The sequence below is a fragment of the Chiloscyllium plagiosum genome, unplaced genomic scaffold, assembly GCF_037043375.1.
Source record: "Chiloscyllium plagiosum isolate Xiang-an unplaced genomic scaffold, Cpla_swu_hap1 HiC_scaffold_3, whole genome shotgun sequence".
In the NCBI taxonomy this organism is placed as follows: Eukaryota; Metazoa; Chordata; class Chondrichthyes; order Orectolobiformes; family Hemiscylliidae; genus Chiloscyllium; species Chiloscyllium plagiosum.
Window position 1 is genome coordinate 91,986,955 of NW_028270141.1, and position 24,619 is coordinate 92,011,573.

General features: G+C 42.5%; 1 protein-coding gene across 1 annotated transcript in view; it reads right to left on the reverse strand.

Moving 5' to 3' along the window:
- Nucleotides 1-24,619, reverse strand: part of mms22l (MMS22-like, DNA repair protein) — a 163,327-nt gene that overhangs the window by 43,498 nt on the left and 95,210 nt on the right. The window contains exons 15-19 of the mRNA XM_043685419.2: nucleotides 19,938-20,128; nucleotides 10,413-10,563; nucleotides 6,027-6,169; nucleotides 3,227-3,369; nucleotides 1,178-1,337 (exon numbers count right to left, since the gene is read on the reverse strand). Coding sequence (XP_043541354.2) covers nucleotides 1,178-1,337; nucleotides 3,227-3,369; nucleotides 6,027-6,169; nucleotides 10,413-10,563; nucleotides 19,938-20,128 — 788 coding nt within the window. The remainder of the gene's footprint in view (nucleotides 1-1,177; nucleotides 1,338-3,226; nucleotides 3,370-6,026; nucleotides 6,170-10,412; nucleotides 10,564-19,937; nucleotides 20,129-24,619) is intronic.

Genomic DNA, 24,619 nt, shown 5'->3' on the forward strand with positions numbered 1-24,619 from the left:
TAGAAAAAAAAAGTAACATTAACACAAAACGTTTGAAGTAAAGAATGAGTTGTCACCCATGATTTTCTTTTCCTCCTTAAAGCTGATATGATGCTTATGTGTACCACTAGATTACAAATGACAACACTGTGGTGACAGTACGATTAGATTAGATTCCCTACAGTGTGGAAACAGGCCCTTGGGCCCAACCAGTCCACACCAACCCTCCAAAGAGTAACCCACCCAGACCCATTTCCCTCTGACTAATGCACCTAACACTATGGGCAATTTAGCCTGGCCAATTCACCTGACCTGCACATCTTTGGACTGTGGGAGAAAACTGGAGCACCTGGAGGAAACCCACGCAGACATGGGGAGAATGTGCAAACTCCACACAGACAGTCGACCAAGGCTGGAATCGAACCTAGGACCCTGGTGCTGTGAGGCAAAAGTGCTAACCACTGAGCCACAATGCTACCCAGAAATATATGAGTTGTCTTACCATCCCAATCATGTCACATTAGTTTTACTTTAAATGGTTTTCTTTTGTAAAAAGAATATATACTTAAATTTGATATTCGACAGATCTAACAAAGAGGAACCACGTCAATTTCCCTTTTCGTTTATGTCATGGTGAGTTGAAAGGTCACTATTAAGTCATTACAGTGTGTTCACTTCATGCTAATGCAGAGATGATGCTCAGTATTATAGACAACTTTAAAAGAGTAAGTAATTCACTTTAGACTTAAAACTTGGTTTCCCAACACCACAGATGTGAATTAAGACTTAGAACAAAAAAACGCTGAATTTCACAAAGGGTGCTAAAGTTAGAAAACACATTGCTGGAGTTAGTAATTGAAGCAGAGATGGCGCCAGGAAAGGTTTGAAAAATATTTGATGGAAAACGTGAAGTAATAGAAACCGAAATGACTGCAGATGTTGGAAATCAGAGTTAACTTTGTGAGTCCAGTGACCCTTCCTCACATCTAATGATCAGAACAAAACAGAAAAGACCTAATGGACTAGTTAATAAATGGATGTTGGAAGAGGTGGGGCAGCCCATAGCACTGGGACTACTGCTTCTGTGGAGGGAGAATAAAAACAGCAAAATGTACTAATTAGCCAAATGATCCAGTTCCACGTTGCAATTTATATATATTTCTGTCACAAACACAGTCTGAAAGGACAAGGCACTTACCAACGGTCCAGTACATCAAATGCAGACCTTCAGGTGGTCCTTTGTTAGCTAAATATGGTTTGGTGTACTTTACTATGTCACCGACATAATCCAGGGCCTTTGAGACCAAGGCTGACTTGTCCCCTAGAGTTTGTAACTTAGAGTAAGCCTTCCCAATGGCCTGCAAAAAAAAAAAATCAGGAGTCTGTATGTCTTAAAAATATGATTTAATTACAATTATAAAACAATGGCTCTTTATAAAACACAGAAAAATGGGATAAAAGCAATTTGATTTTGTAAATTGACACCATTCAAGAATTGAGCTGTTGTTATGATATCTATGCAATTTTCTTAAAGAAAAGTTTATAGAAATGGTTTTTAGTACAATATACTCATTCTCATTGAACACCATTTGTAAAATAAGCTGCTGAATCTGGAAAAAGAGAAGAAAGGAAACTCCATCACTTAGAACATCCATAACAACATTGCACATTTTTATATTATTGTACTTTTATTCACAATATGATTTCCCCAGCACAAAGTTCCAAAATGTGAAGCATCAATCTGCTCTTAGATTTTAATGAAATCGCTCTTCAGCAGAAAACAAACAGAGGTGTTAACATATTCACACTTTTCAATAGCCCCTCTTTGATTTCCTGAATAGCTATATCTGAAAATGAAGAGGGAGATTTAACAAAAAAAAGATGCATGAGTTGAAAGAAGCTAAGAAGGCCTTTTTTTTAATTATTCTCAAACTTGACTGCAACCCACTTCAAGTTGTAACAGAAGTGGTATCAAAGTAGGCGACCAATCTATGGAGAAAGTGAGGACTGCAGATACTGGAGATCAGAGCTGAAAATGTGTCGCTGGAAAAGCGCAGCAGGTCAGGCAGCATCCAAGGAGCAGGAGCCCTTCTTCAGGAGCCAATCTATGCTCAACTGCCAGGTCTATCATTGAAATCTTTTAAGGATGCTGCGTATCTCCATTTTAACAAACTTTTAAATTTAATGATATCAAGATTTCTGGACTATCATCACAATAATAGCTGTGAGAAAGGTGGGAACCACGAGCAAAGTACTTCTAAAGACTAGAGACAGCAGGATATTTTTTATCAGGGTCAACAAGTTTACCTCCTCACAGTCCCACCCACACGATTGGCACACCCACTCTGCCCCTGTGATGTTTGTTCACCCCATTGCTTACGAGGTGAATGACCAAAATTTTCCTCTCCCCCCCCCCACCCCCCATGATGTCAGATTCACCCACCCCCTTGCCATCAGTCAAGGTGCCTGGCGGGTGGAAAGCCAGTCTTAAAAAAATATTCAAAGTCAGCAGGGTGTCTTAGAAACACACATGTCTAGGTTCCAGAGTCAACATGCTTTTGTGAAAGGAAATCTCGATAGCCAAATCTGCTAGAGTTCTTTGTGGCTATAACAAGCAGAGTTGAAGAAGGGTAAATGGTAGGTGTAATGTATTGGGATTTCTGGAAGGCATTCAATAAGGTGCCACGTAAAAGGTTATTGCACAAGGTAGGAGTTCACAGTAATGGAAAAATGTATAAACACGGATTGAGAATTGGTTAACACACAGATGATTCACAGTCAGGATTAATGGATCATTTTCAGGTTGAAAAGGAATAAATAGTAGAGAGCCACAAAGTTTAATCGTATGGCCTCAATTATTTACCACTGATATTAATGATTTGGAGGAGGGAGTAGAGTGGAATGTATACAAATCTGCCAAGGATACAAAAGTGAATGGGGTAGCCTGTTGTGATGAGGACATAAGGTATCTACATGGGGATACAAATAGGTTTGGTGACTGAGCAAAAACTTGGTAAACGGAATTTAATGGAGTAAAGTATGAGGTCATACACTATCATAAGCTTTACATGAGGGCTAGAGCTACAATAAATGCTGAGATTATAACTCCACAGTTTCATTAAAGTGCTGTGCAAAGAGAGTATAATTTGTAGCTATTGTGCTTGAAATAAGTTCAGAAGTACTGAGTCAATCTGTATGAGGGTTATTTTATTCCTCACCTATCCATCATTGCCTGAACAGATGTTACCTTAATAAACACGAAGACAGCTGTTTTGGGTTCTTCCTTTACTGCTGGCTGATCAAGTTGAGCCTCGATGAGTAGGTTCTCCACTTCTGGGAGTTTGTACACAATCCTGGTTAACCCTGCCAACTGCTCCATGTTTACCCATCCTATTTATGAATGGAAAAGAACAATCGAGAGTGTAGTGCTGGAAAAACACAGCAGGTCAGGCAGCATCCAAGTTTATCATTCCAACATAATATCTAAGAACAGTTTATAAGGAAGTAAATGCTTACGGTAAGTTCAATCATAATTAACAACTTTCACCAATTATTCAATTATTGATGTACTTTTAGTAGCTTCATAAAATTCAACCAGCAATACCCAACCTGAAACATTCATTAATCCATTACCGGAGCAATGTGTGGTGCGAGTTTAAGTTGATAAAGGGAATGGCTGAGAGATTTGTAAAGTATTAAAAGGAACTACATGGCATAATTAAATTCAAAACTTGAGTGATTTTCATTGGTGGTCCTAAGCTTACAGTTTACTAACCTATTTGGAATATTATGACCAGTTTTGGGCCCTGAATCTGAGGACGGATCCACTGGCATTGGAGTGGGTCAAGAGGACATTTACAAAAACAATCCCAGGGCTGAAGGGCTTGTCATATGAGGAGTGGTTAAGGATTCTGGGTCTGTAATCAATGGAATTTAGAAGCATGAGGGGGTATCTATTTGAAACTTACAGAATACTAAGAGGTCTGGATAGAGTGGACTGGAGAAGATGTTTCCACTAGCATGAGAAACTAGGATCCGAGGGCACAGCCTCAGAGTGAAGGGATGATCCTTTAGAACTGAGGTTAGGAGAAAATTAGTCAGCCAGGGTGGGGGGGAGCTGACTCTGTGGAATTCATTACTGCAGAAGGCAGTGGAGAGCAAGTCACTGAGTGTATTTAAGACAGCAACAGATAGGTTCTTGATTAGTAAGGGGTTAGGGATTATGGGGAGAAGGCAGGAGAATGGGATTGAGAAACGTTTCAGACATGAATGAATGGTGGAACAACTGGATGGACCAAATGGCCTTATTCTGCTTCTATATCTTATGGTGAGTACTCCTCTTCCCTTGACAAAAATAAACCAGTTTTTGATCCAACATTGAATATTGACCTTAATTGTGTGCATAACTGTAATATCGAGCTTGCAGCAACCTTTAAAATACAAGAATTGTTAATGGAACGTTAGCCGTTATTTCAAGAGGGTTGGAGTAGAAGAGTAGGGAAGTATAACAGTAGCTGTATAAGGTGCTGGAAAGACCACATCTGGAGCATTAACAGCAGTTTTGGGCCCTCTAAGGAAAACATTTCACTGAAGGCAGTTCAGAGAAAATTCCATTATGATGATCCCTGCTACAGAGGGATTGTCTTTGAGCAAAGGCTAAACAGGTTGGGAGTCACTGGAATTTACAACAATAAGAGGTGTCCTCATTGAAACAGATTCAGGGGCCTGTCAGGGTTAAATGCTGTGAGGATTTTAAGCACTATGAAGGCCAAGCACTGGGACAGAGATGAGCAGAAATGTATTTATCTGAAGAGTGGTGAGTGTATGGAATTCATTGCCAGAGAAACTAGTTGAATGTTTTTATGAAGGAGTTAAATATAGTCCTTAGGGCTAATGGGATCAAAGGGTATGGGAGAAAGTGAGAACAGGGAACTGAGTTGGATAATCAATATGATTTTACTGAATGGCTGAGCAGGTTCGAAGGGCCGAATGGCCTATTCCTGCTCCTATTTTCCTTGTTTATATGAACAATGTTTCCTGTCATGGAGAGTCCAGAACCAGCGGCATAGCCACTGAATAAAGGAGTGACAACTTAAGGCTGAGATGAGGAGGAATTTCTGCTGAGGGTTGAGAGTCTTTGGAACTGTTTGCCACAGAGAGCTGTGGGAGCACAGTTCTTCTGTACATTTTAGACTGAGATAGATAGTTTCTTAATCTGTAGGGAAAGGGCATGAAAATAGATGTGACAAATGTCAGATCAGCCATGATCTTATTGAATGGTGGAGGAGGCTCGATGGGCCAAATAGCCTCCTCCTGTTCCCATTTCTTATGGCCTTATCAAAGCCATTTCTTCAACCAAAATTGCCTCAGGTATGGGTACAATAGACAACTTTTTTTCATTAAGTGACTTAGAAGTAAGTTGACTTGAAATGGAAGATTAGTGTAGACATTTATAGTTGCAAGTGTTAAGTAACTGCATACTTCCTTGGTGTCAGTATGACCACCAGCATTGAATTTTAGCATCTTATCCCACCAATTTCACTCACTTCATTTCAGTGAAAGGATGGAGCAGTATACCCTTCTGATCGAAATTGCAAAATGATATTGCTGGGGGATACATGCCAACTCTCACTGCCAGGCAGGAAACTAGTGGAAGCAGATCAGCTGCTATTGACTACCAATAAAATGAAGATTCGGAGATGGTCATGGTCTGCTATTGTCAGATTGCATCAGCTAAAGAGTCTAACTGATTAGTGAAACATCAGCACATTAATATAAGGAAAATACAATCTGGATTTGAGCAAGTTGCATTGTGTTAGTGCTGCTGAGACAAACTGACTAGTCTTTAGCCTGTGCAGTGCCAACAGCAATAAAGCTTCCAAATACACCACTTTTCCTTTGGAACTTTACTAGTCAGTGGTAATACATTGGTGCTTTGTAGTAAAGAACTATACTGAATTCGTGACTCAGATAAGACAACATTGTTTTTCTCCCCAACATTCCCTCATTCTTTGCTCAACTCAAAATATTCAATGTGTACTGCTTACCAACTGTACGGGTGGAGTCCATTTTTTCTGTAATGCCAAGGGGTTGATTCATATGCTGCTGCAAAACACAGCGAAACCAAGTGTGGACTGAAAAAGTTTGGTATGAGCTGCATCCCAGGCTGGTCAGAGCATCCACTAAAGAACTGAGGAGGGAACATAAAAACAGAACAATCGGAGAGTTGATATTTATTGACTCCTCCTTGATATTGCAGAAACAGCTTTGGACAGGATTGAACTTCGAGTGCGAAAAGCTAAAAACTGAGTTTTATTGCCCAGTCTAGAGTACAGGTTGGAACAAGCACATCTAAATCTTATCAGAGGCATAACATGCAGTTTAAAGCCATCATTTGGTGATTTACAGGTCTCATTTGCAGGTTAGAAGTACAATCTCATGATAACATTTCAAAGAGTGTAGTTGAACTAAATGTTGTAATTGGAAGCCAGGTGTTTTACCAAACTCCTATCTGAGAGAAACCTGGGGTCTCTTAAAGGGATCAACACAATTATAGGGTTTTGCTGCAGAGTTAAATGTACTATATATCACAAAATTGATCAAATACAACGACTGCAAACTGCGCTGCTAACCTTTCTTTATTAAAGTCTTTGGGTGTGGGCATGGGTGGCAGGGCCAGCATTTAGTGCCCATTCCCGAGCTGCTGTTGAGAAGGTGGTGGTGGAGTTGCCTTCTTAAACTGATCCAGTCATTTGATGTAAGTAGACCCTCAATACCGTTAGAGAGGGAGTTCTAGGGTTTTGATCCAGTGACATTGAAGGAACTGAGACATATTTCCAAGTCAGGTTAGTGAGTGGCTTGAAGGGGAATATCCCTCTGCTCCTGCACTCCCCCAAGTTGTACTTTTGAGCCTGTATTGTGTCTCCATGTTTCCGTGTCACTAAAATGCATTACCTCACATTTTTCTGCATTGAAATTCTTCTGCCAGGTGTCTGCCCATTTGACCAACTTATCAATGTCCCTCTGAAGTCTCTTAGTATCATCCTCACAATTCACCATTTTCCTTATCTTAGTATCATCTGCCAATTTACAGGTTTTGCCCTCAAACCCCATTTCCAAATAGTTTATATAAATCAGAAAAAGCAAGGATCCTAACACATCCCTGAGTAACACTACTTTCAACTTGGCTCCAACCTGAGAAATGTCCATCTATACCTACCTTTTGTTTTTTATCTTTTAACCCACATTTAATTCATGCTGCCATGGATCTATCAATCCCAAACATTTTTAATTTGCTAACCAACCTGCAATAATATTCCTGATTTCTACTAAGTTCAAAACAGACTATCTAGGATTGTAGCAGTGCAAACATGAAAAACAGCACCCCAGATTCAATAATTAACACTGAAGAGTCTGATGTTGGAAAAGCTCAACCGGTCAGGCAGCATCCAAGGAGCAGGAGAATCGATGTTTCAGTCATAAGCCGGTTCATCAGGAATGAAGCTTGTGGAGAAAGTGAAAACTGTAGATGCTGAAGATCAGAGTCGCAAGTGTGGTGCTGGAAAAGGACAGCTGGTCAGGCAGCATCTGAGGAGCAAGAGGATCGACATTTCGAATATAAGCTCTTCAGCAGGAAGCGTTTATGCTTGAAATGTTGATCCTCTTGCGCCTCAGATGCTGCCTGACCAGCTGTGCTTTTCCATCACCATAATTTCGACAATGAGGCTTGTGAGCCAAGGGGGCTGAGAGACAAAATGAGAGCGGGGTGGGGCTGGGGGTTGAAGTTGCTGAGAGTGCAATAATGAAGATGGGGGTGAAAGAGGTCGGAGAGGAGTGTGGAGCGTATAGGTGGGAAGGAAGATGGACAGGTAGAGTGCGGTGCCGATTGGAAGGTTGGTACTGGGATAAGGTAGGGGTAGGGGAAATGGGGAAACTTGTAAAATCCACATTGATCCCGTGTGATTGGAGGGTGAGGCGTCCTTCCTCCAGGTGTCGGGTGGTTAGGGCTTGGCGATGGAGGAGGCCCAGGACCTGCATGTCCTTGATGGAGTGGAAGGATGAGTTGAAGTGTTCAGCCACAGGGTGGTGGGGTTGGACACTACGGGTCTCCCAGAGATGTTTTCTGAAATGAACCGCAAGTAGGCGTCCTGTCTCCCCAATGAAGAGGAGACTACGTCAGGTGCAACAGATATAGTAGGTGACGTGTGTCCCATTCCTGGACTTCTCCATCTCCATTTTCGGCAACTGACTCAACACGGACATCCACTACAAACCCACCGACTCCCACAGCTACTTGGACCACACCTCCTCCCACCCTGCCTCCTGCAAAAATGCTATCTCCTATTCCCAGTCCCCATCCTCCGCCGTATCTGCTCCCAGGAGGACCAATTCCACCACAGAACATCTCAGATGGCCTCCTTCTTCAAAGACTGGAATTTCCCCTCCCACGTGGTCAACAATGCCCTCTAGTGCACGTTCTCCACTTCCAGCACCTCCACCCTTGAACCCCACTCCTCCAAGGATAGAATTCCCCTTGTCCTCACCTTCCACCTCACCAACCTCCAGATACAGATCATTCTCTGCCATTTCTGCCACCTACAAACAGACCCCACCAGCAGAGATATATTTCCCTCTCCACTCCACCTGCATTTGAGAGAGACCATTCCCTCCGTGACTCCCTTGTCAGATCCATGCTCCTCACCAACCCATTCTCCTCTCCCACCCCCTTCCCTTGCCATTGCAAGAAGTGCAAAACCCCCTCACCTCCATCCAAGACCCCAAAGGATCCTTCCACATCCGACAGAAATTTACCTGTATTTCTACACATGTCATCTACTACATCTGTTGCACCTGATGTAACCTCCTCTACACTGGGGGGACAGGACGCCAACTTGCGGATCATTTCAGAGAACATCTCTGGGACACCCGCACCAACCACCCCCACCGCCCTGTGGCTGAACACTTTAACTCCCTTTCCCACTCCACAAAGGACATGCAGATCCTGGGTGTCCTCCATCCCCAAATCCTAATCACCCAACACTTGGAGGAAGAACGCCTCATCCTCCTCCTTGGGACCCTTCAACCACACGAGATCAATGTGGACTTCACCAGTTTCCCCATTGCCCCTCCCCCTCACCTTATCCCAGTCTCAACCCTCCAACTTGGCACTGCTCTCTTGAACGGTCCTATCCGTCCATCTTCCTTCCCACCTATCCGCTCTACTCTCCTCTCCAAACTATCACTTTCACCCCCACCTTCATCTACCTGTGGCATTCCCAGCTACCTTCCCCCAGCCCCAACCCCTCCCATTTAGCTCTCAGCCCCCCTGCCCACAAGTCTCATTCCTGATGAAGGGCTCCTGCCCGAAACGTCGATTCTCCTGCTCATCGGATGCTGCCTGACCTGTGCTTTTCCAACACCAAACTCTTTGATTCTGATCTCCAGCATCTGCAGTCCTCACTTTCTTCAATAATTAATTCCCCTGAATATTTAATGATTACTTCAAAATTCTGACCTTAAGTCAATCTTGATATAAATCTAGATAATCTCTTCACATTCTGTGTGTGCAGTGTAGAAGGTCTGACTGCAACTATTGATAGGTTATTGAAAAAGAAATGTATTCTTGTGGTCCTGAAATTCTGGATTATAAGATTTCCATTTCCACCATTATTTAACTAAAGAAGTATTGAATAATTAGCGTTCTTCATAAAATCAACACTCTTACTTTTAATTTATGATTGCACACAAAATGTTCTTCTAACAACAACTATCATCATTAAAATGGTCATACTCCCATCTAAGTTACAGGCTGGTTCACAACTCCCTCCATGGTCTTGCCCCTCTATAATCAAGCAATGTTCTTTACCTCTAGTAATCCTCAGTTATGTCTGAGTTCATCTAATTCTGTCATCATTAGCACCCTCAATTATAACTGCACCACGATTGGTGACCATGCCTACAGCTGTTTATGTTCTAACCTCTGCAATTTCCACTCCAAAACTCTTTGATTCTCTTTCCTTTAAGACAGTCCTCAAAACCTACTTACGTGACAAGCTATCGGCCATCTGCTGCAATATCACCATACATGATTTGGTGTCAAATTTTGCTTTATAGGTACCAGTGAAGCACCTTGGGACATTATTACCAGTACATTAAAGGTGCTATATGGAATACAAGCTGTTGCTGTTTATACTATTATATCTATAATGAAGAAGAGTGAGATGCAATTTGCACACTAAACAACAAAAGTATAATTTCGGATAAAGCATTCACTGCAAATCCATGACCACTTTACTGCAGTTGCAGGCAGTGGATTGTGTCTGGCCCCTGATTTTGAATGTAAGGTATTATCATTGCCATGATGCCATAATTTTGCCAGATACAGGATAATTCCTAAAGCTTGGGTGATGGAAAAAAAAGTCAAAATGTTTTACCTGTTTTGAATTAGATGAGTGAGGTATCTACAAACTTGCTGAGGGTGTACCATGTCATCCCAGCCAAATAATTGCACCATGGATATAAGAGGCTGTGGCTGGAGGTCAGAAGGTGCTGTACTTGGCATATCCATTGCCAGTAATGTAAAACCTGTGAGACATAATGTGTGTTATTTTATTAAATGTCTCATCAACAATCCAATATAAAAAGATGCATCCACGCAGATTTGCTTCAGTTACAGTTCAGCCATTACACCTTTATATTTGAAAGTCTTTGCATCATAGTTCCAGTCATTTGACTACAAAGCAACTTTAGATTCATAAAACAGTGGCTCATCATGACTGAGCAGTTCGGACATCAGCACGTACCAAAGGGGAAAGAAAAGCACCAGTCATGAAATCCAAAACGCTGGTAAGTCAGGAAAAGCTATCATGTGCTTAAAAGCAAATCAGTCTTAAGCAAATCAATCGTCTGACTGAGTGTTTACATTTTTTCAGTCACCCTTTTGTTTTTTTTTTGCAGAGTTGAGTATTTACTGCTTATAGTGTGATTGCTAACATAGTATTGCAGAGAAATCACATTTTCTCAAAAATGACTAAACTCATCTGTGTTATAGAATTACAGTCCTGGAAATGCATTGTACAATATCTTCAATCAGATTCCCGTGCTTCCATGAGAAGCTTGAGCTTAGAGTTCATGCAGCTTCACAGGTGTGTCAATGCCAAATGAAGTTACAAAATAGAGAAATGTTACACATAAAGTAGCAATACTGGAACATTAACAAATATGACATGCCATACCAAAAAGAAACTTAGAATATATCTTACGTATTCAAAGCAGAAAATAATCAATGTTTGTGTTACTGAAAGGTCATTGACTCAAAATCTAAGATTAAAAAAAGTTGCAATAGGAGAAACATACAGTTGTCTACAGAACGAGAAGTCTGAAAATGTGCCATATTGGCGGATGAACCCTGCAAAAAGAGGTTTCAGATATTATTATTTACCAAAAGGCATCTGGATGGTACATGAATAGGAAAGGTTTAGAGGGATCTGGGCCAAGTGGGACTAGTTTAGATTAAGATACCTGGTCAGCATGGACAAGTTGGACCAATGGGCCTGTTTCTGTGCTGTACATCTCTATGACTCTAAACCTCTGTCTGAAACACATTGTGAGATTAATCAGTTAAAGATGAAAATTAGTTCAGATATCTAGCATACAATTTAGTGCTGATGGGGTTGGTGAGCTCAGTTGGCTGGAGAGCTAGTTTGCAACGTGGAATAGTGCCAACAGCATGGGTTCAATTCCTGCGCTGGCTGATTCACACTCAGACATGGTGATCTTTGCAGCAGACAAATGCACATTTTCAGAGCATTGGTTAGGGTGCTTAGTTTGTGTTGCATCTTAGAGCACATTCTGTGGGCAATAGGGTTGCTTGGTATTTCTGACTGCAGTAGTGTTTTTATCTAGAGATCGTTTAATGGACCTTGGGATTTGTACTTGATATGATTACTAGTTGCCCTGGGGAAGGCTGTAATCAGAAGCCTTCTTACACTACTGCAGTATGCAGTGAGGTTAGTGGTTGATTCAATCATTACCGGCCACGTCTGTGAGTACATATATTTCAGTGCTTTATTCAGCCAAACTATGGGGTCAGATGATCAGGATGCAAGAGCATTAACAGACAAAATCAGACAAAAGAGCATTAACAGACAAAATCACTACAGCCTAGTGAACATCAAGAATTGTATTGGCAAAGTGGTACCAACAGAAGCCTTTCCCCACATTTGGAATACATGTCACAGAGACAGGATCAACATAATCTATATGCAAAACTGGTACACTTAGAGCACTGAAATATATGTAGTCACAGACGTGGATGAGAGGATTGAAGGATGGGTCAGCAAATTTGCAGGCAACACAAAGGTTGGAGGTGTCGTTGACAGTATAGAGGGCTGTTGTAGGCTGCAGCGGGACATTGACAGGATGCAGAGATGGGCTGAGAGGTGGCAGACGGAGTTCAACCTGGATAAATGCGAGGTGATGCATTTTGGAAGGTCGAATTTGAAAGCTGAGTGCAGGATTAAGGATAGGATTCTTGGCAGTGTGGAGGAACAGAGGGTGTGCAGGTATATAGATCCCTTAAAATGGCCACCCAAGTGGACAGGGTTGTTAAGAAAGCATATGGTGTTTTGGCTTTCATTAACAGGGGGATTGAGTTTAAGAGTCGTGAGATCTTGTTGCAGCTCTATAAAACTTTGGTTAGACCGCACTTGGAATACTGCATCCAGTTCTGGTCGCCCTATTATAGGAAAGATGTGGATGCTTTGGAGAGGGTTCAGAGGGGGTTTACCAGGATGCTGCCTGGACTGGACGGCTTATCTTATGAAGAGAGCTTGACTGAGCTCGGACTTTTTTCATTGGAGAAAAGGAGGAGGAGAGGGGACCTAATTGAGGTATACAAGATAATTAGAGGCATAGATAGAGTCGATACCCAGAGACTATTTCCCAGAAATGGCTAACACAAGGGGTCATAGTTTTAAGCTGGTTGGAGGAAAGTATAGAGGGGATGTCAGAGGCGGGTTCTTTACACAGAGAGTTGTGAGAGCATGGAATGCGTTGCCAGCAGCAGTTGTGGAAGCAAGGTCACTGGGGACATTTAAGAGACTGCTGGACATGCATATGGTCACAGAAATTTGAGGGTGCATACATGAGGATCTATGGTTGGCACAACATCGTGGGCTGAAGGGCCTGTTCTGTGCTGCACTGTTCTATGTGCTGTAGGGAGACCCACAATTCCATTGGGGGGTGAATTCCATGATTTTGGCTGACAGACACTGAAGGAACACCAATATATTTCCGAGACAGAATGGTAGCTGGCTTGCGGATGAGACATGGAGGCCTGCTCATTTATCACCTGCCCTTGTCCTTCTAGATAGAAGTGGTTGTGGATTTGGAAAGTGCTGTCTAAGGATCTTTAGTGAATTTCTATAGCGTGTCTTGTAGATGGTACATCTGACTGCTACTGAGTATCAGTGGTAGAAGGAGTGAGTGTTTGTGGATGTGGTGCCAGTCAAGCGTGCTAAATCCTGGATGGTGCCAAATTTCTTGAGTATTATTACAGCTGCACTTATCCAGGCACGGCGGAGTACTCCATCACACTCCTGGCTTGGGCCTTGCAGATGGTGGAAATGCACTGGTAGTCAGGTAGTGAGTTATCTGTCACAGGACTCTAAACCCCTGACCTGCTCTCATAGCCACCATGTCTCTATAGCTATGTGCTCCGTTTCATAGAAATATGGCTCACTCCTGCCATACCTGACTGTGCCTCACCAGCTGAGGGATTTTTCACACACTACATGCACCACACAGCATCTTTGGGTAAGGCAAAGGGCTGAGGGGTATGCTTCTTGATCGACACCTCCTGGTGCTAAGACGTGATAGCCCTGGCATGCCACTGCTCCCCAGATCTTGAATACTTTACAGTGAAATGCTGTCCCTACTACCTTCGAACAAGTTCACCTCCGCCATCCTGACAGCAGTCTACATACCACCCCAGGAGACGTGAAGAATGCCTGGATGAAATTTACACCACCACAAACACTCTGGAGACAAAATGCCCTGAGGCCTTATTCATCATGGCCACTGACCTCAACCAGGCCAGCCTCAAGAGGGTGCTGCCAAAATACCAGCAACACATCTCCTGCCCCTCAAGAGAGCCGAACATCCTAGGCCACCACTACACAACCAAAGATGCTTACCGCTCCATCTCCTGCCCACACTTTGGAAAATCTGATCACAGCACTGTGTTCCTCCTCCCAGCTTACAAACAGAAGCTGAAACGGGAGGATCCTTCACAGAAAATAATACTATGCTGGTCCGAGGCAGCGGAACAGTGTCTCCAGGACTGCTTGGTATTGATGGACTAGACCATACTCAAATACTCAGCCGGAAACCTCAGCAAATACGCCACGATCGTCACTGTTCATTAGCAAGTGTATGGAGGACGGAGTGCCAAAGATGTCAGTCAATCTGGGTGTTCCCCAACCAGAAACCTTGAATGAACCAGGAAATCCAATGCCCAATGAAGGCCAGGGTGCAGCATTCAAGTTAATCGATCCAGACCTATAAAGAAAATCCAGATATGATCTCCACAGAGCCATCAGCGTTACCAAGAGGTAGTACTGGACCAAGTTAAATGCCCAAACCAACCATGCAGATACCTGAAGCCTGTGGAAAAGCTTAAACAGCGTAACAGGATACAAAATGAAGCAGAACAAGATAGCAGACAAACACATTCCTCCCTGATGCGCTCAATGCTATCTATGCTCGGTTTGGGCAGAATGCCCAGCAGCACAGTATCACCTGCTACGACAGCCCCAGATGCACCTGTTCCCTTGGTCACTGCTGCAGACGTCAGATCGGTCTTCCTGGGAGTCAACCCAAGGAAAGCAAATGACCTGGTCGGAGTCACTGACCATGGACTTAGATACTCTGCGGACCAGCTGGTGGAGGTATGCACTGAAATATTTTAGCCTCTCCTTCCTACAAGCGAAAGTCCCCACCTGTATCAAGTCTAACACCATTATCCCAGTACCAAAGAAAGTACATGCAACATGCCTGAATGACTAACTGCCCAATGGCTCTGACCTCCATAATCATGAAGTGCTTTGAGAGGCTGGCCATGGCCCACTTCAACGCTCGTCTCTCAGCCTGCCTCGATCCCCTGCAATTTGCCTACAGATGTAACAGATCTGCAGCAGGTGCCATTTCCCAAGCCCTGCACTCATCCCTAGAATATCTGGACAACAAGGACACCTACATCAGACCCCTGCTCATCAACTATAGCAACACATTCAACACATTATCCCTTCCAGACCGATCTCAAAACTCCAACACCACATCTGCGCTATCCAACTGGATCCTCAGCTTCCTGACCCATAGACCACATCAAACAATGATGAGTCAGAATACAGGAAGGAGATAGAGGGGGCTTGGTGTCATGGTGCATTAATAACAACCTGAAATATATGTTGCTGGAAAAGCGCAGCAGGTCAGGCAGCATCAAAGGAGCAGGAGAATCGACGTTTCGGGCATAAGCCCTTCTTCAGGAATGAAGAGGGTGTGCCAAGCAGGCTAAGATAAAAGGTAGGGAGGAGGGACTTGGGGGAGGGGCGTTGGGAATGCAATAGGTGGAAGGAGGTTAAGGTGAGAGTGATAGGCCAGAGAGGGGGTCGAGGCGGAGAGGTCGGGAAGAAGATTGCAGGTCAAGAAGGCGGTACTGAGGCCGAGGGTTGGGACTGAGATGAGGTGGGGGGAGGAGGGAAATGAGAAAGCTGGAGAAATCTGCATTCATCCCTTGTGGTTGGCCTACTTGCAGAACGTTTCAGAGAACACCTCTGGGACACCCGCACTAACCAACCCAACCGCCCCATGGCTGAACACTTTAACTCCCCCATCCACTCCACCAAGGACATGCAGGTCCTTGGCCTCCTCCATCGCCAGACCATGGCAACACGACGCCTGGAGAAAGAGCGTCTCATCTTCCGCCTAGGAACCCTCCAACCACACGGTTGTCCTGCTCACAAACAAAGCTTTTCACTATACATGGGTACACATGACCACAATAAATCAAATCAAATTAAACCAAGTAGCATGTTTGGTTCAGTTTCTGGTCAGTTGTAAGTGCCCAGGATGTTGACATTGGAGGAGTCAGTAATGGCAATGCCATTGGATGTCAAGGGATGATGGTTACATTCTTATAAGTTCATAAGGTATAGCAGCAGTATCAGCCCATTCAGCCCATCAAGTTAGATTTTAGATTAGATTACAGTGTGGAAACAGGCCCTTCGGCCCAACAAGTCCACACCGACCCGCCAAAGCGAAACCCACCCATACCCCTACATTTACCCCTTACCTAACACTATGGGCAATTTAGTATGGCCAATTCACCTGACCCTGCACATCTTTGGACTGTGGGAGGAAACCGGAGCACCCGGAGGAAACCCACGCAGACACGGGGAGAACGTGCAAACTCCACACAGTCAGTCGCCTGAGGCGGGAATTGAACCCGGGTCTCTGGCGCTGTGAGGCAGCAGTGCTAACCACTGTGCCACCGTGCCGCCCACTGTGCCACCGTGCCGCCCACTGTGCCACCGTGCCGCCCAGTCTGCTCTGCCACTCGATCATGGTTGATATGCTCCTCCCACCCATTTTCCTGCCTTCTCCCCATAACCACTCAACCCATTACCAATTAAATATCTATCTAACTCCTCCTTACATTTACTCACTGTCCCAGCATCCACCACACTTTGGGGTAGCGAATTCCACAGATTCACAACCTTTTGGGAGAAGTAGTTTCTCCTCAACTCTGTTTTAAATTTGCTCCCTCTTATCCAAAGTCTATGACCTCTCGTTCTAGAATGCCCCACAAGAGGGAGCATCCGCTCCACGTCTATTTTATCCACCTTTTATTACATGAATACCTCAATTTGATCTCCCCTCATTCTTCTACATTCCAGAGACTATAGGCCTCAACTGTTCAATCTCTCTTCATACGGCAAACCACTCATCTCTGGGATTAATCTAGTGAACCTCCTCTGAGTTTGCACATTCTGCCCGTGTCTGCGTGGGTTTCCTCTGGGTGCTCCAGTTTCCTGCCACAATCCAAAAATGTGCAGGTTAGGTGAATTGGCCATGCTAAATTGCCCGTAGTGTTAGGTGAAGGGGTAAATGTAGGAGAACGGGTCTGGGTGGGTTACGTTTCGGCGGGTTGGTGTGGACTTATTGGGCCGAAGGGCCTGTTTCCACACGGTAAGTAATCTAATCTAATCTACACTTGAACTGTCCCCAATGCCACGACATCTATCCTCAAATAAGAGAACCAAAAACTCTGCACAATGCTCCAGGTGTGATCTCACCAATACCTTGCATAGCTGCAACAATACTTCCTTTCCTTTATATTCTATTCCTTTAGCTTTAAAAGGCAACATTCCATTTGCTTTCGTTATTATCTGCTGTACCTGAATACTTGTTTTCTGTGATTCATGAATGAAGAGACCAAGATCCTTCTGCACTGGAGCACCACACAGTCTCTCCCCATTAAGATAATAGGGTGCCTTCCCATTGCTTTTGACCAAAATGCATGACCTCACATTCTGCCTTAGATCATGGCCTGGAATTTGTGCAGCACAAATGCTACTTATCACTTCTTAGTTGAGCTGTAAGCTCTGACCACAAGCCAATTATTTCAGTGAAGAAAAATGGGTGCAGATATTTAAAGTGAACAGGCTTCATCTGGCTGCAGCAAGGTAGATTCTCCTTCCTAGTCCAGCAGGCAGGATCTGAACTTTCCCCCAACCCCCTGATGTGACAGCAAGCAATAGTTTATGGAATTCAACTTAAAGTGAGACCAGACCCAGAAATTGCGGTTTAATCTCTGTTTCTGTTTAAACATTGCCATAGTTGGAGTTTTACTGAAGTGCTCCAAGATTTGGACAATATTACCAAGATGCAATTCCTACTGGTTGGAGTGAGATGTAATCCCTGAGTAAAATTACAAGGTGTAGAATCCTGCCAGAGGTGCAGAATCCTTCCACATGGTGAGACTTAATAGTTGCTTTACTTTCACAACAGTTATTTTCTTCAGTTGATGTGCAAGGGTCAGGTCTTATATGCTTCTTACTTAGATCTTCCAAGTCATGTTGCCACTCTGTGATGGACAGCATAGTTAAAAATTGAAAATCTTCGTAAACCACAAACTACTGCCTCTTGACGTGATGTTATGTTCTCCTCTCAGATATAAACATACCAAACAATCATTTGTATTTTTTATTTAATGATAAAACGATATACAGATACTGTTAATTGGTGCCAAGTGCATCTGCTTTGCATTACTGTTGCTGCTCATTGGCTGCCTAACCAGTTTTGAGGTTAATGCAATATATCGTATGGTGGGATTGATTGAGAGCGGTTTGAGATAACCTCCCTGAGAAACATATGCACATCGTATCAAATCTACCTCCCATTCCTCTCCACCTCCACAACACCATTGGTCTTTGACATGGAGAAGCCATGGAATGGTCTTCAAAGGACTGTTGCAGGTACAACTTTCCAAAAAAAAAAGGCAGCAATTTAATCTTTGTTAAAGAAACATTTGTGTAGGGCTAGACAAGCAAAACAATGTTGTCCCCTGAGCATTCTTCAATGAGTCCACCCCAACACTGCAGTAGAGAATACGTCTGCACAAAGATAGGTGAATTTCCCACTGTCTGAAACTGCTTTAGAGCTTACATTTGCATTCACAGCTTTCCAGTTTCATACCAATGAAGCCCAAATTGTTTCAGATCCCTTGCAGGTATAATTCAACATGCAATACATCTGTCATTTGACCAAGAGACAGCAGTCATTCTCAAGTGTTATTGATTGAAGGCTCCCATTCCAAATCAATCAGCATTCACAGACTGACGCTCAGTTTTAATTATAACACTACAAAAAAATCATAATATGGGAATGTTTAATGTAAAAAGCATTCTTATAATGTTTTTAAGAAAACAAATATTGCTGAAAGACATATCATTTAAGTCTTTATACTGCTCCGACTACTCCTCCAATCACGATCCTTGCTGACATGTGACAGCCAGACAACTCTGTTGAAAATATGGAGGCAACAGCCTGCTTCAACCTCCCAGCTCACACTGAGCTGAGCTCTGGTCACTCATGCTGCACCCCAGCACTTCTCTCACTCTTTAAGGCCAATCCTGCACTTTTGTTTTATTCCCTTCTCGAATTGTCCCATAAGTCTACTGATTCTAGTTTCAGAACAGCGATGTTGCACTGAATCACAACCATCCCTCGGGTGTGTTAACTTCCGAAATATGTGAAAGGGCATGTGCTCAAGTGGCCAAACTGAATGCCAACCACATTCCTTGACTAATAATGTCAATATTTTCTCACAGTATCCATGCAAAAGGGAATAATAATCATCAATATCTGGGAGTGATAACTAGGGAGAAATTTGATTAATCTTTCAGATTAAGTGATAATTGTCAATTGAATTTAGCAACATACTGATTTTAGAGCTATTCTCAAATATGAGTAACTACATCATAAAATATTTGAATCTTATGAGAAAAAGATTTAATTTGTTTCTGCAGACAATAAATTTTTGTATTTATGATAACTTAAGCATCTTTTTGTGCTTCCACAGCAGAAGGTTCACGACTGACATTATTTCAAGTCAAATTAACCAGTTATTTATAGCAACAGCAAAGTTTTTGTTTCCCTGTTGCAGACGTTGCAGCTCCAGGTGTAATACGAATGCACATGAAACATGGCCAAGTCCCAAATTGGGAGGATATCCTCCAGGAACATCAGCATGACACCTCATTGGTGTGTTGTCTCCTACAGGTTTCGGGGGAGGACCAGCAATCTTTCTTACTCTTTCATACTGTTTATAGGGGGGAGTGGGCATTTTTCAAATGCCAACTACTGAAAAAGAGCTTTGCAATGAAAATCAAACTGACCTGCAGCGATGTCAGCTATCTGTGGAGAAGGAGTCTGTGACAGTCTCTGGCTCTTCACGAAAGGGAAAAAATTCCTCCAGAGAACACTGGCGATAGCTAGGTGGCGCTCTTTGGCAACTAATGGTGCAGGAAGGCTGTTTGGTGGCACATGAGGCTGCAGAAGGAGCTGGCTTGTGCGGTTGTGAATACTCCTAAAGGAGAAGAGATGAACAAAAATTGAAGAAATATTTTGAACCTCATAAAGAGAGTGTTGAGCTTTGACTGGACAAATTTAATTTCATGTTCACAAAATGATGCTGCCCAGGATAAAAAAAAAATGCATAGTTTATTTTCCCCTTAGGAATAATTCATTCTGCCATTTTGCTCATTTCTATTTTTCTGCTTTCCCCGATACATTGGTTTGGCAGTCTGGCTATTTTTCTGTTCCCTTGTACATTCATTGTTCCATTTTTCTCTTGGTGCTTTTTTTCCCTCCTCAAATCACAGATGAGCTGCAATCAAGACCTGATCCACAGAGAAGCAGCTCCTCATGCTGTGAAGCCAAGAGGCAGTAACAATAGACAGTGGAGATGAGTCTAACGATGACACTTAGAAAGTAATCGTCAAACTTACAAGGGTGGAGAATCGAGAATAGAAGAGATTGTAAAACTGAACTCAAAGGAATAAGTGATGACGTTATTTTGAATGCTGTTTGAAACAGTCAATTCTTCTAAGTGAATACGAATTCAAATAAAACAGTTTCTAGTGGCACCAGCTGAATAAATTTCAGTTAACTGAATGCTTCCAAACCAGACTGCACATTCCATAGAGCTTTTCTATAGATAGCATATTTAGAAAAAAGTAAAGCTTTCCTAAAAAACAAATTAATTAAAATATTTACTAAAATGTAACCAAAACCAAACATGTATCATACAGTAAACCTTTAAACCTCTTGGGAACTCTTTTTAAATGACTGATAATCTCCTCATAAAAATTCAAGTCAAAATCAAAATCATTTATTGCTGGGTAGATTTTTTAAAATGTTTGCATGCATGTTTTCTCTCTGTCCTCAAAACAAGCAATACCAAGTCAGATTTTGTCTCATATCATTCAGATGCTCTTGAATGCATGGCACAGCTGTCTTACTTCAAAATAAACATCATAAAATAAACTACTGAAATAAATTTGTTCAGGCAGTAGATAAATACACCATCACTCATTTTTTATTGTAGACTTTCTTGTGTAGGTTTGCACCTACAATACAGAACAAATTTATCTAATGTATCAAATACGGTCGTATTTTTAATATTGATGGAGGAACAACAAGTAAGTCATTATTTATAAAATTTCTATATCTTAAAGTTTTGGAATTTGGGTGACAACAAATCTGCAATGTAATTAAGGGGTTAAGTTTACCAGCCACTCATGAGTAGTCTATTTGGAGTTCGCTTGTATGGATTATTGGATAATTTGTGGTTTTCTCGTGTGAAATTACATTCACGCAATAGCAGACTTGATCATGTCTTCAAAATCCTCAGATTAGAAACATACTGATTCAAGTATATATTTAAATACTCCATGCATAGTTATATTATTTAGCTATGCTGCATAATATGTAAAAAAAAATGCAGATTCCCACAATTTAAAAAAGCTCTTCAGTTCTGCTAAGTTTGTTTATGCACCCTTCAGGACGGGCTCTATACCAGTGCTCTTGGCCAATCAGCTAACCTTTAGCAAAGATCAGGCAGAAATCAGAGACACCTGGGTGGAACACTTCAACAGCCTGCTGAGCAGACCATCTATAATCAAGGTCACAGTTCTCAACCAGATCCTTCAGCAATTAGCCCTTGATGAACTGATCTTGCGTCCTTCTGTTGTTGACATCAATACAATCGACAATGGAGTTCGATGTAGCTAAGTGTGAGGTGATTCACTTTGGTAAGAGTAACAAAAAGATGGGGTACTGGGCTAATGGTCGGATACTTGGTAGTGTGGATGAGCAGAGGGATCTTGGTGTCCATGTACACAGATCTTTGAAAGTTGCCACCCAGGTAAATAGTGCGGTGAAGAAGACATATGGCGTACTGGCTTTTATTGGTAGAGGAATTGAGTTCCGGAGTCCTGAGATCATGTTGCAGTTGTATAAGACTCTGGTGCGGCCGCACCTGGAGTGTGCAGTTTTGGTCGCCATACTATAGGAAGGATGTGGAGGCACTGGAACGGGTGCAGAGGAGGTTTACCAGGATGTTGCCTGGTATGGTAGGAAGATCGTATGAGGAAAGGCTGAGGCACTTGGGGTTGTTTTCATTGGAGAAAAGAAGGTTTAGGAGTGACTTGATAGAGGTGTACAAGATGATTAGGGGTTTAGATAGGGTTGACCGTGAGAACCTTTTTCCACGTATGGAGTCAGCTATTACAAGGGGGCATAGCTTTAAATTAAGGGGGGGTCGGTATAGGACAGATGTTAAGGGTAGGTTCTTTACTCAGCGAGTCGTGAGTTCATGGAATGCCCTGCCAGTAGCAGTGGTGGACTCTCCCTCTTTATGGGCATTTAAGCGGGCATTGGATAGGCATATGGAGGATAGTGGGCTAGTGTAGGTTAGGTGGGCTTGGATTGGCGCAACATCGAGGGCCAAAGGGCCTGTACTGCGCTGTATTCTTCTATGTTCTGTGTTCTAATGGTCACACAGTTGCCCTAAGGCCAGCTTCTGCTAATTCCAGATTTTTGTTTTCAATTTGAATTGAAATTTTACCATATGCCGTGGTTGAATTCAAACCCATTTCTCCAGAATTTCCTGCATTGCTAATCACATTAGCACTGTGCTACTGTATTTCCTAAAAGGTGAAGCATGAAGCAGAAGGAGCTGCTTGGATCAGCCCAAGAAGTTACTCACTGGGGAGCCCTGACCGATGTGGGCTTTTGTCAGTTTTGAAAAGGGCTGATTTCAACATCCCATTGCTGCCTACGAACAAAGTCCTAAACTAGCACGTGACGACACTCCAATATCCCAGCTGTTGCTCACTGTGTATCAGATTGGGGCTGCATGGCCATCTCCATGTCCAATATGCTGGGTCCGCGTCCCCATCATCATTCGTACTCAAAAGGACAGTCATCACCATTTTGTAAGGAAAGCTCACTTAAAATGAACACAAGGAAACTAACAAAATGGCACCCAGGAGTCACCTGGCTACCATTTTTGATTCAGCTGCTACTGAATGGAAACTGTACAATTTGTCTGAAGACAAAATCACTGAAGCCGTTCTGAAATTCAGTGAACGTTTCAAAGGGTAAACAGAAACTCCTCAGGAACGGTTCCCTGGAGGCAGGAATAGCTTTCCCTACCTCACCAATAAACCGAACACAGAGCAGACCATTCAGATTGAAGTAAAAATTGTTAAAAAGTTAATTGTTTTGACTAAAAGATAACAAATGGGTTTGTGCCCCCGACTTAGGCTAATCAATAGAAGCCTGAACCGTCAGGTTTTTGACAGCATGCATTTTAGGTTTTGATATGTATGAAGGATGTGATAGGTATGAATATTTTGGTTATGACAATCTTTTTATGCAGAGACCATGAGCGAAACATTGTGAAGGAGCCACTACTTTGCAAGAGAGGGACTTGAGAGTCTCCAGGGCCATTGTACAGAATCAGGTTAGAGAAAGTCACAACCTGCAGTGCTGCAAAAGCAAAACAAAGAAACTTTCACTCACTCCCAGGACCTGTTTTCCCTCAGACCAGCTGTAGGAGCCAGCTCTAACTATTCAACTACAGAAGCCATCACAGCAGTTGAATTCTAACTTCAAGTTTTCAACCCCTTCATGTCAAAAGGAGAACCTTCAAGCAAGCTGGACAATAGTACCAGACAATAATCTCACCTATCTCTTTCCAGAACTTTTACCCTCACATATTTGAAAGCTGTGCATCTGAATTTTAGTCAATAGAACGTTTACTTCAACACTTGTGCAATACTATAACCTATTATCTTGTTTAAAGCATAAAGCTACGTTACAAATTATCTCTAAATTGAAATGCTTCAAAACCAAAAAGGGAGATGAAAATGAGTTCATTCAAATTTAAAATTTACAGACTGCTCTGAGGACATACCCCGCTATTCTCGTGACAATACCAATTGCAAATTTTAAGATGTTATTTTATGCACCTCGCATCTCAATTTTATGCTTAATCTGTACTCTGAGACCACTTGTACATTTGTTGCACCCACCTGCTGTTTTCTTTGAGATTACTCTTTGATTGCATTGTGCTCTCATGGTATACAGTAGTACATGATCTACTAACAGTAAAAATATGTTTCAGAGAAAACTCTCCCAGTTATACAGCAAGGCTGTGTTACGAGCAAGTGGATGAAAGCAACAGGTCAATCCTTGGCTTGCATAAAACCGAAAACTAGCAATTTCAAGCAGCTGCCACTATCCCCACTGATGTGAGGCCTCGTGAATAGCAGGGAAAAGGTGCACCAGAAGATAACAGAATATAACACGTTTCACAAAAAAAACTCCCAGTTTGCAGTTAAAACGTCCAGATAGAAATACTCAAAATAAAAGAATCCCAAATGGCAAAGTGAGGCAATATCTTCATCATAAGCAATATATTAGGAACGACATGTGATTGGAATTTCACCATTGCAACTCGCTATATACTGATTCGGAGATGCCGGTGTTGGACTGGGGTGTACAAAGTTAA